Source organism: Phalaenopsis equestris, unplaced genomic scaffold (genome assembly GCF_001263595.1).
Source record: "Phalaenopsis equestris unplaced genomic scaffold, ASM126359v1 Scaffold001013, whole genome shotgun sequence".
NCBI lineage: Eukaryota > Viridiplantae > Streptophyta > Magnoliopsida > Asparagales > Orchidaceae > Phalaenopsis > Phalaenopsis equestris.
In genome coordinates this window covers 322,275-335,314 of record NW_018165452.1, presented here as the reverse complement: position 1 = coordinate 335,314, position 13,040 = coordinate 322,275, and the positions used below count along the sequence as shown (strand labels likewise).

Genomic DNA, 13,040 nt, shown 5'->3' with positions numbered 1-13,040 from the left:
TATATATATATATATATTTATATAGTTAACATTTGTTAAAAATAGCTATATAAATGATATTTCACAGTTTAAGACTAATGGACAAGCATTTTCGATCAGGATGAATTATTATAATTCAAAATTATGCAACGAATCAAAAGGATAAAATATTCTGTCTAGTTTTCCATGTCCAGACATTGGCGACGATCCGACCATATGAAATGCACAATGACATGGTCAGATCATCACATGTGTGATTCATCAGATGAAATATTTTTTTCCAATAAAAAATCCATTTAACTACTTGTCTAGATCTCAATCAATCATAATTTTACATCATTTTAAGGGAAAATTATTATGTGCAGAGACGCACGTCTAAAAGACGGTCCCGATGAGCTGCCATGCTTGTCATGCGAGCCACAGTAGTTACAACATGACCATATCCAAACTGTCTTCCGATTGTACACTCAGTTGCACCTAATAATTCTCCCTTTTTTAGGGCGAAACACTTCTAAATCCCACATTCTTTACACACCCTTTAAATAATCCTCAATCTAATATATATTTAAAATTGAAAATCTACTGCTACTAATAAATACAAATCAATAAATATTCGCAGGGGCCAAAAGCTTCCCACTCTCTCCCTTACCTCTACTCCAACTCCATCAGAGTACTCTGCAACGCCAACTCCTCCGAAGGCTTCCAACCCCACAAAGACGTCTCGCTCCCCGAAATCAATCTCAAAACCCGACGGCTCCATCGGCGGCATATCGCCCTCCCGCCGCACCACCCTCGCCTTCTTCGCCGGCGGCATGCACGGCCCCATCCGTCCAATCCTCCTCAAGCACTGGAAAGATAAGCACGACGATGAAATGCAGATTCACGAGTATTTACCTCAAGGCGTCGATTACTACTCCATGATGAGGAGCAGCAGGTTCTGCATTTGCCCGAGCGGCTATGAGGTGGCCAGTCCGAGAATAGTGGAGGCGATATATCTGGAATGCGTGCCGGTTATTATATCGGATCACTATGTGCTGCCGTTCAGTGATGTGCTGAATTGGAAGGCGTTTTCGGTTCAGGTGTCGGTGAGGGAGATACCGGAGTTGAAGGAGATATTGGGGAGGATAACGATGAAGCAGTATATAAGGATGTGGAGAAGGGTGAAGTTGGTGCAGAAGCATTTTGTGGTGAATACGCCGCCGATGAGGTTTGATGTTTTTCATATGATTTTGCATTCTGTTTGGTTGAGGAGGTTGAATTTTCGTGTTGGGGATTTGGGATTGGATTGATTTGAGAAAAAGAATGTTTTTTTTTATTTTTATATATATGTTGAGTTTGATAAGTTAATAAGAGAATGATTTGTTGAATGATTATATGGAAGGGAAGATAGTGCATGTTCGATGTAAAGAGTGGTGCATGAAATAGTTCCATTGAGATGCGTGGATGATATATATATATATATATATATATTTATATATCACACACACACACACACACACATATATATATATGTGTGTGTGTGTGTGTGTGGATGGAGATAAAAAGTTTGTAAGAAGGAATAAAAACAACACAATTTTAAGAGCACTAATACTAACTATTTTTTATTTTGATACAAACTCAAACACATTACAATTATTTGTACTAGTGATACTATGTGCCAACACATTTTGAATACTACTATGCACTCTCTAGAATACCCTTCTATTTTCGAGAGAATATTAGGTGTGGGGTCTGCATGCATGAAGACTCAAGTGCAACTTTGTTGTACAAGTTTGTATTCATGAATATAACCATGAGTACAACTGTGTAAAATATGGTTGTACTGGAGTCTGCATGCATGAAATCTCTGCATCTAATATTTATCTTCTGTTAAAAAAAATTATTAAATATATTCTATATTTTTCTAAACACTCTTTGAACATAATTTTATAGAATCCGCTAAAGACTCATGAACAGTCTCTTTAATATCTAATTATTTAATTTATTCATTAGACGAGTGTGACGAGCATAAATAGTACTTTTGAGTTTGATTTATAAATGAACCTGCCACTATTTTGTTCATTTTTAGCTAATTTTGTATCAAATTAAATAAATAAATAATATTTAAAAAAAATCACATTCTATATAAAAAAAATTAAAATTTATTTTTTAAAATTATTTGCGTTAAATTCTAGCCGAACAAACGTGAGATAAAACAAACAAGTAAATTTGGATTTTGTTAAATGTTGATGCAGCGGTGCTGTGAAACACACACCAATCATGCAAGTATATATGTCACTTGAGTAATATACGAATTTGAAGCCATATATTGATCTCATAAGGAATTTTATCAATTTCTCAAAAAGGTAAAATCTTTAGTTTGACGGTTTCACAGTTAGTTTGAATTGTCGTTGTTGAATCATGATTTGTCCTTCAATCACACCCAAGAAATAAAGAGTAAATAGGAGAGAGAGAGAGAGGGGAGAGAGAAAAGAGAGAGAAGTGAACACTAATAAACAGTAATGCACCACGTTTTATTCATAAATTGATCTCCTTATTTATATGGGAGAGAGTATAATATGATGCTGTTATATTTTTGTCTTTGCTTTAAAGGGGACGTATGAGATATTTCTAGTATTTTATAGGGTGTGCCTGTCTTTTGGCTTCTTTCCGGCTTGATAGGCTAGGTTTAATTTATTGGCTTTAGGTTGGCAAGTTGAGATTCGTTTAGTCGGCTGTGCTTAATCAATTTATGTCTACCAGTTGATAAGTCCAAGATATTGATCATTGAACTATGACGAGGCGTCTTTGTTGGGTCAGCTCTCCTATGTCGATCAGGTTGGATGTATTTTTGTCTCGTTGCGGTCTGAATGATCTATTTTTTTATCTTTCAGTCGCCTTTGATTTGTTTCATGGTTTGGTCAACTTTGGCCTGAATAACTTCACTCGGCTGGACAATTGAGCCTCATAGTCTTTTGTTAGTGGTCTTCCTTCATCATACTTTTTCTTTTAGACCATTAGATTTCCTCAGAATTTCCACTGAGATATTTTTTATATACATATTTTAGTTCATTGATTCTCTTACTTATTGAAAACGTCATCTTGAAAAGAATAAGACAATTTAATGTAAAAAATATATCACATTATTATTCAATAATTAAATAATTGAATTCTCTTAATTTTACACCTTTAATTCTTATAAATAAGGCATGGCAGAACTTAGTATCCTTCCTTCTGTGACCCCTTTCATTTAAGTCAGTCAACTTCCGATCATTATAATAGAGCACGTGTCAAATACTCTAGTTAGATCCTCATTAAAGATCTACTTCGTACTTCCTTCGAGAGGTCGGAGGAGAGATACTGCATGGAAAATAAAAGGGAAAAGAAAATTTTTGAAAAGAAAAAAATAGTTAATGTGTTGACAAATCAAGTGCGACAAAAAATATCTTAATTTTTTGTTCAGCGCAGGGATTAAATCCGTCACCCACCGTGTAAAGAAAAAGTCCCCACCAACTAAGCTGCTCTTATATAAATTCTCACAATAATATAATATATATACTCACATGTATATATATACATGACATAAAGAAAATGATTTTAGATTTTGACATTTTTGGTCGACAAAGTGCTCTCACCCAAAAATAGGGAGCAATTGATACATCTCCAACAAATCTGCATCATTTGGCTTGAATCTCGAGGCATGACATAGATCTTGAGACGACTTTTAAGAAAGAAATATTTAAACCTCGATAAAATCTCATCCAAAATTCCAATTTTAGCAAATTTACAGTCAAACTGACTGGCTTGACAGGAAGAACTCAATGTTACCAAAATTAGTCCAATCCAAGTCAAATCAAGCTATGATCAAGTCATTAAACAACTCTTAGAAGTTTTTTGGACATACAGAAGGTTAGATGAACGTTGAATGTAACAAGCCTATAATTGAATTGAGCGTCTCGACAAGACGAATCCAACGAGCCCAAGATTGCTCGATTTCAACTTCTTTCAGGTACTCAAATCTTCATAAAATACCGTCTAATCGAAGATAGCCCTTTGGACCATCCGATCAAAGTTGTTCATATTCCAACATTCATTTCACTCAAAACACTATAAATAGAGCCCACCCCTTTGATGAGAGGGGTCTGATAGCTTAAAAGTGAAATTAAAACTTTGAGAATAAATTGAAGTCCAACACCATCATTCTCACTGTCAATCGTCGCTAGCTGCTTTTAACCGCAGCCGACCACCATCAATCACAACCAATCATCGTTGATCGTCGTCAACCACTGCCGACAACCGTCAACAACCACTGATCATCGTCGAGCACTAATGCCATCGTCAACCACCACAAATTGTCGTCGACCGCTGACCATCGTCGATCACCACCAATCGCTACCGACCACCACGAACCAGAAGCCGTCAATCGACATTGTAACTTGAAAGACCTAGCAATCATTTTCCCGTCTATGGGACAAGAGGTCTCTGTAATCATCAACCTATATTGAATTTTTACATCTAGGCAAGACCTCACGATTTTTCATTTTACGGGCTTTCCACGTAAAAATTTCTAGTTTCATTACTGGTTGTTTCTTTTTATCTGAGTGTGTTGAATTCTCATGCAACTATAAGATGCTAATATATTATTCTACCACCGTGAATTTTTTAGTTCGCATAAGTAGTATTGATTTGATGAATAACAATATCCTGCAATGTCATAGAAAAGAGACTTCTGCTATCCAAATAGAATGTGGGAATTTTGAGTTCTCCTGTTTTACTCCCCCATCTTCCCCAGCTTTGATGCTATAGTGGTATCAGAAACCAATGTCGACTAGCATGGCAGAAGGAAGCAAACGATTAGTTCTTGACGGCGATTGAAATTTAGAATCCATATTGATTACTCAAAATAATCTCGTGCAAAGGTTAGACGAACTCACCCTGAGTTTTTCTGGGTTTCCATAGAGATGTGATGAGAAATACAATCTTTAAAAGAGGGAAAAATTTCTGTAATCCTACAATCCAACCTATGGTATAGGCAACCATACCCGTATACCCTTGCCATTTATTTAAAAATGAGAAGAATCTCCTTGGAAAGATGAAGAGTGAATTATATTGCATGGTTTATAAATGTTCCTCTAATTGAATTATATATGGAGATTTTAATGGTACCATCTCTTTGAAAAGCACTCTATGAATACAACTTCATTGATCTTCTTTTTATGGGTTCGATTTCAATTGGTCTTGCAATTTCTTTAGATTTGGAGGACATTTTTCCCAACTACAATCGCAAGTCTTTGAATATGAATTTTTCTAATTTTTATATTGTAATTTATTTAGTGAATATGGTTAAACATCCAAATCCCTTGTTTTTTGGTTTTAAAACAGTTGCTTTTATACCGCCCAATTTTGATGAATTTTCATACAACTATCTAATTTTGATGAATTGCCATATGAAACAACTAAAATAAGAAATGTAAATGTATGTTGACCTCATTTTTTTATCACATTCCTTCCGATACTCACCCATCTGGATCTAAGAATTCTTTTTAGTATCTTTACATGGTATATTTGGGTTTGACTTGATCTGGTTGACCTGGGTCAGTTTTGGTTAGCCTTAACTCGACCTGGTGGGCCTAGGCCTGATTGGTTGAATGGTTGACCAAAAAAAAGTCATCACTTAAATTTGATTTTACATACATGTCACATTTGTCATCCATGAAAGGTGTATTTAAAAGGTTGGTATAACTGTAAAAAAATTATAATGGAAGCGTTTGATATGTAAATACACAATAATTGGGTCGTATTTGTGTAAGAAGGAAGTAATCTTTACCCTTTCTTTCAATTTACCGGAACCTACCATTTCGTCTAAATGGAAATTTCTCTCCGCTTCATCTGACATCCCTCTCTCATGGGAGAACTCTCCACTTTTTTTTCCTGCAAGAGTCGAAGAGCTCCTCCTTCCTTCACACAAGCCGAACGCCTCTCCTGCTTTTTCTCTCTTTTTTGCACACGGCAGGGTCGAATGCTGATTGTGGGAAATGGGCTTCTGCGGTGGCAGCATGTTCGCACGATTAGTGGTCTCTCTCTTGCCCGGTCCTCCGAAAGGAAGCTTTTCACAAACGAATCTTGAAGAAATTAATATGGACTTCAGCATTTATGCTTGTTGGAGAGCGTACTTTTGGAGCTTAAATCGGGTTGTGGAGAAGGATTATCGATCTGACTGAGGTAAGTACTTCTATGTAAATTGTGAAGCAAATGAAGGAGATTGCTTACAACGCCCAGCATTTGATTCTGAAAAATTAGGGTTTGGTCTTATGCCCAAATGGTATGGATTGCAATATTTAGTGATAACATATGAAGTATATGTTCATCTTTATTACTGCATATTTAAACACTAACATTAGTTTTTACATGCATACTACCTAATTCTTATGTATTTAAATATTTAAAGCATGTACTTCCATTTTTACATACGCAACTCAATCCCTAGGCACTTGTATATCCAACACCTAAGCACTCATATTTGCCTACATACCACGCAATTTTTATGCATTTCATGCCTAACACCTAAAAGTTTATATTTACATGCATATCACTCAATTCTTATGCATTTAACACGTAAACATTCATATTTGTATTTAATGTATTTAAAGTATTTTGTTGTGACAAGTGTATGGATGAGATCAGTTTCACCATATGTATGTATTTATATATGATAATATATTTGATATGATATTGAAGATCTAAGCGCTTTGCTTGTATGCAAATTGAAAATTAAGTACTAGATTAGTAAATAAATATGAATTAATTGGTATGCTTGTAAATGTCGTTTGTATACACATATGTAACGCCTTAGTTTTCATATTTATATTTATGGTGTGACAAATGTATGTATAAGAGGGCATGTGTTACTTTTGAAAGGTAAATGAATGGTAACTTTAATGTGATATTAAAGATCTGGGTGTTATGTATGTAAAATAGAAGCACAAGTGTTGTATTCGCAAATTCGTAGGAATTAAGTGACATTCATCTAAATTTATAAAACTGTGGATCTAATAAAAAAAAAATACTTGATAGAAGCAAACTAAGAAACCCAACTAAATCATAACTAAAAGGTCAAATCTAAAAACATGAATTAAAACCCACCAATTTAAATAAACTTCAAACCATTCCTCAGTAGATCAACTATAAACCCTTAGGTTATTCAATATAGTAATGAAAACTAAGTTCTTACACTCCTAGACTAGTCCAATCAAAAAACTTAGCTTAGATTACTAGGTACCCTTAGTTAGTGTCTAAGGACTAGGATTTATAAAACCCCAAAGCTTGTAACACCCTTGAACTATGAGGTGCCCTATGATGAAGTAACCAAGTGTTACTGACAAAAATACTTCTATTTGCCTAATGGTTAAGTAAAACCCTGCTTGCCATATATATGGCAATTGTGGAGGCCTCTAGCCATCTGGCTGGTTAATAGTCCAATGTTGTTGATGAACCCATAATGATGAAAAATCGTGAGGATCCTGGTCGGGGATGCCATACCCAACTATTTATATTAGTCCACACCTATTTGGTTTCCTTGTAGAACTTAGATTTCTCTAGGGTCAGAGCTTCAACCTTAGTCTAGAAATCAATCCAACTCATTCTATTTATACTCATCAAATTGCATCAAACCCCTTCCAACCTCATCAGAATAATACCTATATATCTATATATCTGTTTTTGTTGGAGCAAAATCTTTTTTTTTTCACGTAATTACTTTTATTTTGCTTCAACATCATTGCACTGAATAAGTTATGCTAATCAATTTCTTCAAAAGAGCTATCGTTAGTCATCTAAATTTCTACTTTATTTAATATTTTTTGCAGTTGCCAAAATTAGTTTTCCCGCTTTAATCAAAATGCTAAAAATAATACCCTTTAAAATTTTTGCTTTAGCAACTACTTTATTTGAATTATATGTTGTAAGAAAAAAATATGCTAAAAATGTTCATGATTGAGCTGCTATTTATCTAAAATAATACAAACAACCGTGGTTCCTATTCAGAAACAATCAAAGCATTCTCGTAAAATAAGATTATTGGATTGGAGATGTTGATAATAATTATCTTTATAGGAATTGATTTGAATAAGAATTTCATGATACAGATTTGATAAAGATATGTTTCATAGTCATCAAATTTATTTTTTAATGATTATAATACTTAGTTGTATGATTCAATATTTATTGATCTTTTCAAGATAAATCTAATAAATATGAAATCTACTCTAACCAAATATTACAATATTACAATTCAATAACAAATAATAACAAGTAGTAAAATAAAATGCTCAAACCCAAATAAATATTTTTAGGTTATTTTTAAAATAAATGGTTTGTGTGCCCACTAAGAAAAAATTCTGGCTCTGTCAGTCATTGATCATGAGGGAAGTTTTTGCTGGAGTGCAAGACATATTAAAGGTGTGTGAATTGCAGTTAAAAGCACACATCACCATCCTTTTATTCCTTGGTGATGAAGTGTTAAGGGAGGCAGTGGAAGAAAAATCAGCCATGATGTATGGGAGAAGCTTCATGTCAAAATAGAGGAAGATCAATGAATAATTCTTCTTAGTTCACTGCAAAAGTCATATAAATATATAGTCGATACAATGTTCTATGATAAATCAACTTTGATAATGACAGAAGTAAAATCTGTCTTAAAGTCGGAAGAGATTCAAAGAAAATTAGATAGACAAAAGAAGAGAAGAATGGAGACAATCTATTCATGAGGGGAAGATTGGATCATAGAAGCAATAAATTCAGTAAGAGTTATCATAGCAGATCCAAAGCCAAGTCTAAAGCTTCAAGAAAATATTTTCATTGTCATAAGGAAGGGTATTATAAGAAAGATTGTCTGGATAGAAGTTGAAAAAAAAAAGAAAAAAAAAATCAATTGAAGGATGATGGTAAGGTTGTGGTGGCATCAAATTCATATGGTTATGAATCATCCAATGTTTTGATTTTAACTCAAATGGAAGCCAATGATGAATGGATCATTGATTTTGGATTAACTTTTCATATGACACCAAATAAAAGGTTCTTTCAAGAACTTAAAAGGATAGATGGTGGAATGGTTTTATTGGGAGATAATAAAATCTATAATGAGATGGGAGAAGGATCAATGAAATTTCAAATGTTCGATGGCTATATTAGATTCTGAGAGATGTCAACTATGTTTCTTAACTCTAGAAATCTTATCTCAGTAGGAATGTTGGATGCAAATGGATACAATGTAAAAAAAGACAATGGACAAATTAAAATCATCAAAGGTGCAATGTTTATGATGAAAGAATCATTGGTTAATAACCTATATTCTTTGGATGGCCAAGTTTTTGTTAATTATGCAACCAATGCAGTAACAACAAATATGGACAGAACTGATTTGTGGCACTTAAGACTTAGTCATATCAGTTATTGTAGGTTGGTAGAACATTGCAAGCTGAATATGTTCTGTGGTGATACTATGAGCAAGATTGGAATTCTATGAGAATCACATTATTGGCAAGTACAACAGGTTAATTTTAGTATAACCAAGCATAATGATAGAAGTATCTTGGATTATATTCATAGTGAGTTAAGGGTGCCAGCAGTTGCTGCCATCAAAAGAGCAAAATACTTTATGTCAATAATTGATGATTATTCAAGAAGAACTTGAGTGTATTGTGTAGCGCTTGAAGTTTTCCACCAATAGGAGTTATAGAAAATAAGGTTGGTAGAAGAGTCAAGAAATTGAGAACCGATAATGATTAAAAATTTTGTTCAAGATAATTTGATAGGTATTGCACTGATGAAAGAATTGATAAGCAATTTATAGTTGTTAATACTCCACAAGAAAATAGTCTCGCCGAGAGAATGAATAGAGCATTACTTGAAAGAGTAATAATTATGATGCTTGGTGCTGAATTTATTGGAAGGAACACTCAAAACAATGAGCTATTTAATTAATAGATTTTTTCACTAGATTTAAGTTAAAAAACCCTAATGGAAATGTGGATCAGTCATCCATCTGACTACAATAAATTGAGAGCCTTTGAATATGCAACATATGAACATATATACATATACTTATATATGACCAGATGAACTTCAGCCAAGAGCACTTAAATGTTAATGTTTGTTTTAGCGGTATCCAAAAGGAGTGAAAGGTTAGCTATTGTTGTGCATTGAGAAAATATGAAGAAATGTAAAAACAAAATTTAAATGAAGAAATGTATCATAAGTAGAGATGTGACTTCTAACGACGGATTTTCTAATGTTAGAAACTCGCAAAAGGATAGAAATGAAAAATGATAATTATATTATACTAGATAAATATTAAATGCAGGTAAAGTAATATGACCTGGAGACTTCTAAATATGGAATAGGCATGTAGTTACAAAAGTCGAATGTTGATGCAGTTGAGCAAGATAACAACAATGCCAATTGTCTAGAGAAGAAAAAACATGAGGTTCTAGACCACCAAAGAAATTTTGTTTTACAGACATAATTGCTTAGGCCTTTGTTTTATTTAATAAAGAATGTAAAGAATTGTCCTATTTGTCAAGAGTCAATCATTAGCAAAGATTCTAGACACTAGGTGCATGCTATAAAAGATGAAATGAGATCATTATACAAAAATCATACTTGGGAGCTAGTGGAGAAGCCAAAAGATGCTAAGGTCGCCGACTGTAGATGGATATTCAAAAGGAAGAAGTATACTCATAGTGATCTCAAGCTTATATTTAAGGCTAGATTGGTGGCAAAATGTTATGCACAAAACGAAGGATTGTATTATGATGAGATTTTTTCACTTGTTGTCAAAAAATCATTTATAAGAGGGATGCTATCTATTGTAGCTAAATTTGACTTGGAGCTTGACTAAATGGATACTAAAACATCATTCTTACATGGTGCTGTAGAGAAAACTATCTATACGCAACAATCTGAGGGATTCAAAGAAGGCAATCGTCATTATGTATGCCAACTAAATAAACCCATTAATGGCTTGAAATAGTTCTGAAGGCAATGGTATGTGCGATTTGATTATTTTATCAAAGCACTTGGTTTGATATGTACAAATCATATTATTGTTTATACTTAAAAAAGTCTGCATATAATAAGGTTTTGGTGTATTTGCTGATATATGTTGTTGGCCTGCTAATAGCCAATAAAATCAAATATGAGATTGATCTGTTAAAGAAACAATTATCTAGAGAATTTGAAATGAAAGATATGAGGCTTGCCAGGAAGAGAATTGGGGATTCAAATTATCCGAAGTTGTTGGAAGGTAGAACTTTTCTATCACAAAAGTTGTATATAAAGAGTGTGTTGAAAAAATTTGGCATGATTAATTCAGAAGTTGTCCAAGTGCCATTAGCTAATCACTTCCAATTAAGTTGTGATAATGCTCCACAATCAGAAAAAGACAAATCTTATGTGTATGATATTCCGTATGCTAACATTTTTTGGGAGTCTTAAGTATGAAATGCTATGTACATGACATGATCTTGCCCTTTCAATCAGTGTTATAAGTAGTTTTATGGCGAATCAAGAAATAGTGCATTGGATGTCAATAAAATGGATTCCTAGATATGTTAAAAGGTTCATTAAGTTGTGGATCGCTATTTGGCCGACAATGCAAATTTTTTACAGGATATGAAGACTCAAATTTTGTAGTATGATTGGATACATACAATATTTTTGATATATATATATATATATATATATAAGATTGTTGCGTGGAGAGCTTTTTCTTTCTTCTCTGTATTGTAACATGTGTTTTACATTTTTGATAAGAAATTGCTTTTTAATATCCATCATTTCTATTTATTCCATTCTCTAAAATGCCATCGTTATATTCTTGTTATATTCTGGGAAAGTTTTGAGGCAGCAAAATTTGCAACAGTTGTGTATAAACTTATGGATTCATCTCATGGTGTTTTTTTTGTTAGAAACAAGAAACTTTTGTTTGCTTGGTTATCTCAAATAAAAGAAAAATATGCTAATTTTTTAAAGATGATTTTGTGAAATTTTTAATGGTTGTAATTTATTTGAAAATTGTTAAATAATTTGGCTTCTCAATTTGCCTTGATTGAGGGTATTGTGGAGACTCTATTATTTAAATACTTGAGTGTTCAATTGGTTTTTTAGCATATTCTTAGTGGCGCTCAACTGTTGAGAACCTTTGTTGGAAATAAAATTTTTTAGCTAAAAATGGGAGATTTATTAACATCAGCTTTTTCCCTCAGATAATCCGTTGTATTATCTTTCTTACTTTTAGATTTATATTTTGGTGATCAATACAATTGATGTCATTAGAAGAATAATGTGTAGCTCATCAATAAGAGCTTTACCAAACAAAGCTTAAGAAGATTCCACATCATGGTTAATCACAATCCTAATTGAGATGTCCACAAAATTAGCAATTGACTGCATCTTGGCCTAACTATTGACCATCATATTCTGATAACCAAATGATTTGAAGTATTGATAAATCACATAAGTACATGTGTCATATGAACATAGTTTGTGTATCGATCCTACGAGGAATGAGAGTACTCCGAAATTATGAAAATTTTCATGTCTACTGGTTTCGAGTCTAGTCTGAAGGTTCGATTGTTGTTGATTTTTGAAAGCATCTAACTGGTTTTTGCAAAATGAAAATCCTATTTTAAATGTAAAGGGTAAATCTAGTAAGTGAAAGTAATTCCCTTGATTTGGATTCTAAAAATCTAGGGTTAACAAATTAACAAATTTTAACAGTCAATGTCAGGAACAATTTTCTTCTTTAGTCCCTCCTGATGGTGATGATAAAGTTAGGACATTAAAAAAGTTTATTTCCCTAAATCCAATGAAATCTCAAATATTGAGTATTTTCTTATAAGATAGCACCAATATAAGAGTAATATTCTTATTCTAATGAGGTTTATCAAAGTTATTTCACTAAGGATTCTTCTGAAATTTATAGTTCATAATGATTTTTAACATTTCAATTGACTTGATTGAATGTAAATGAAGGTTTAATGGATAAAACACCTCCAAAACAATTTTTCATTCAAGTCACATGC

The 13,040-nt window shown here is 33.1% G+C and overlaps 1 protein-coding gene across 1 annotated transcript in view; it reads left to right on the top strand.

Annotated features, from left to right (window-relative positions):
- LOC110032716 (probable glycosyltransferase At5g03795) overlaps positions 1 to 1,268 on the top strand; it is a 7,103-nt gene extending 5,835 nt beyond the window's left edge. The window contains 2 exon segments of the mRNA XM_020736441.1: positions 599 to 726; positions 728 to 1,268. Coding sequence (XP_020592100.1) covers positions 599 to 726; positions 728 to 1,268 — 669 coding nt within the window.
- Positions 1,269 to 13,040: the final 11,772 nt, after the last annotated feature.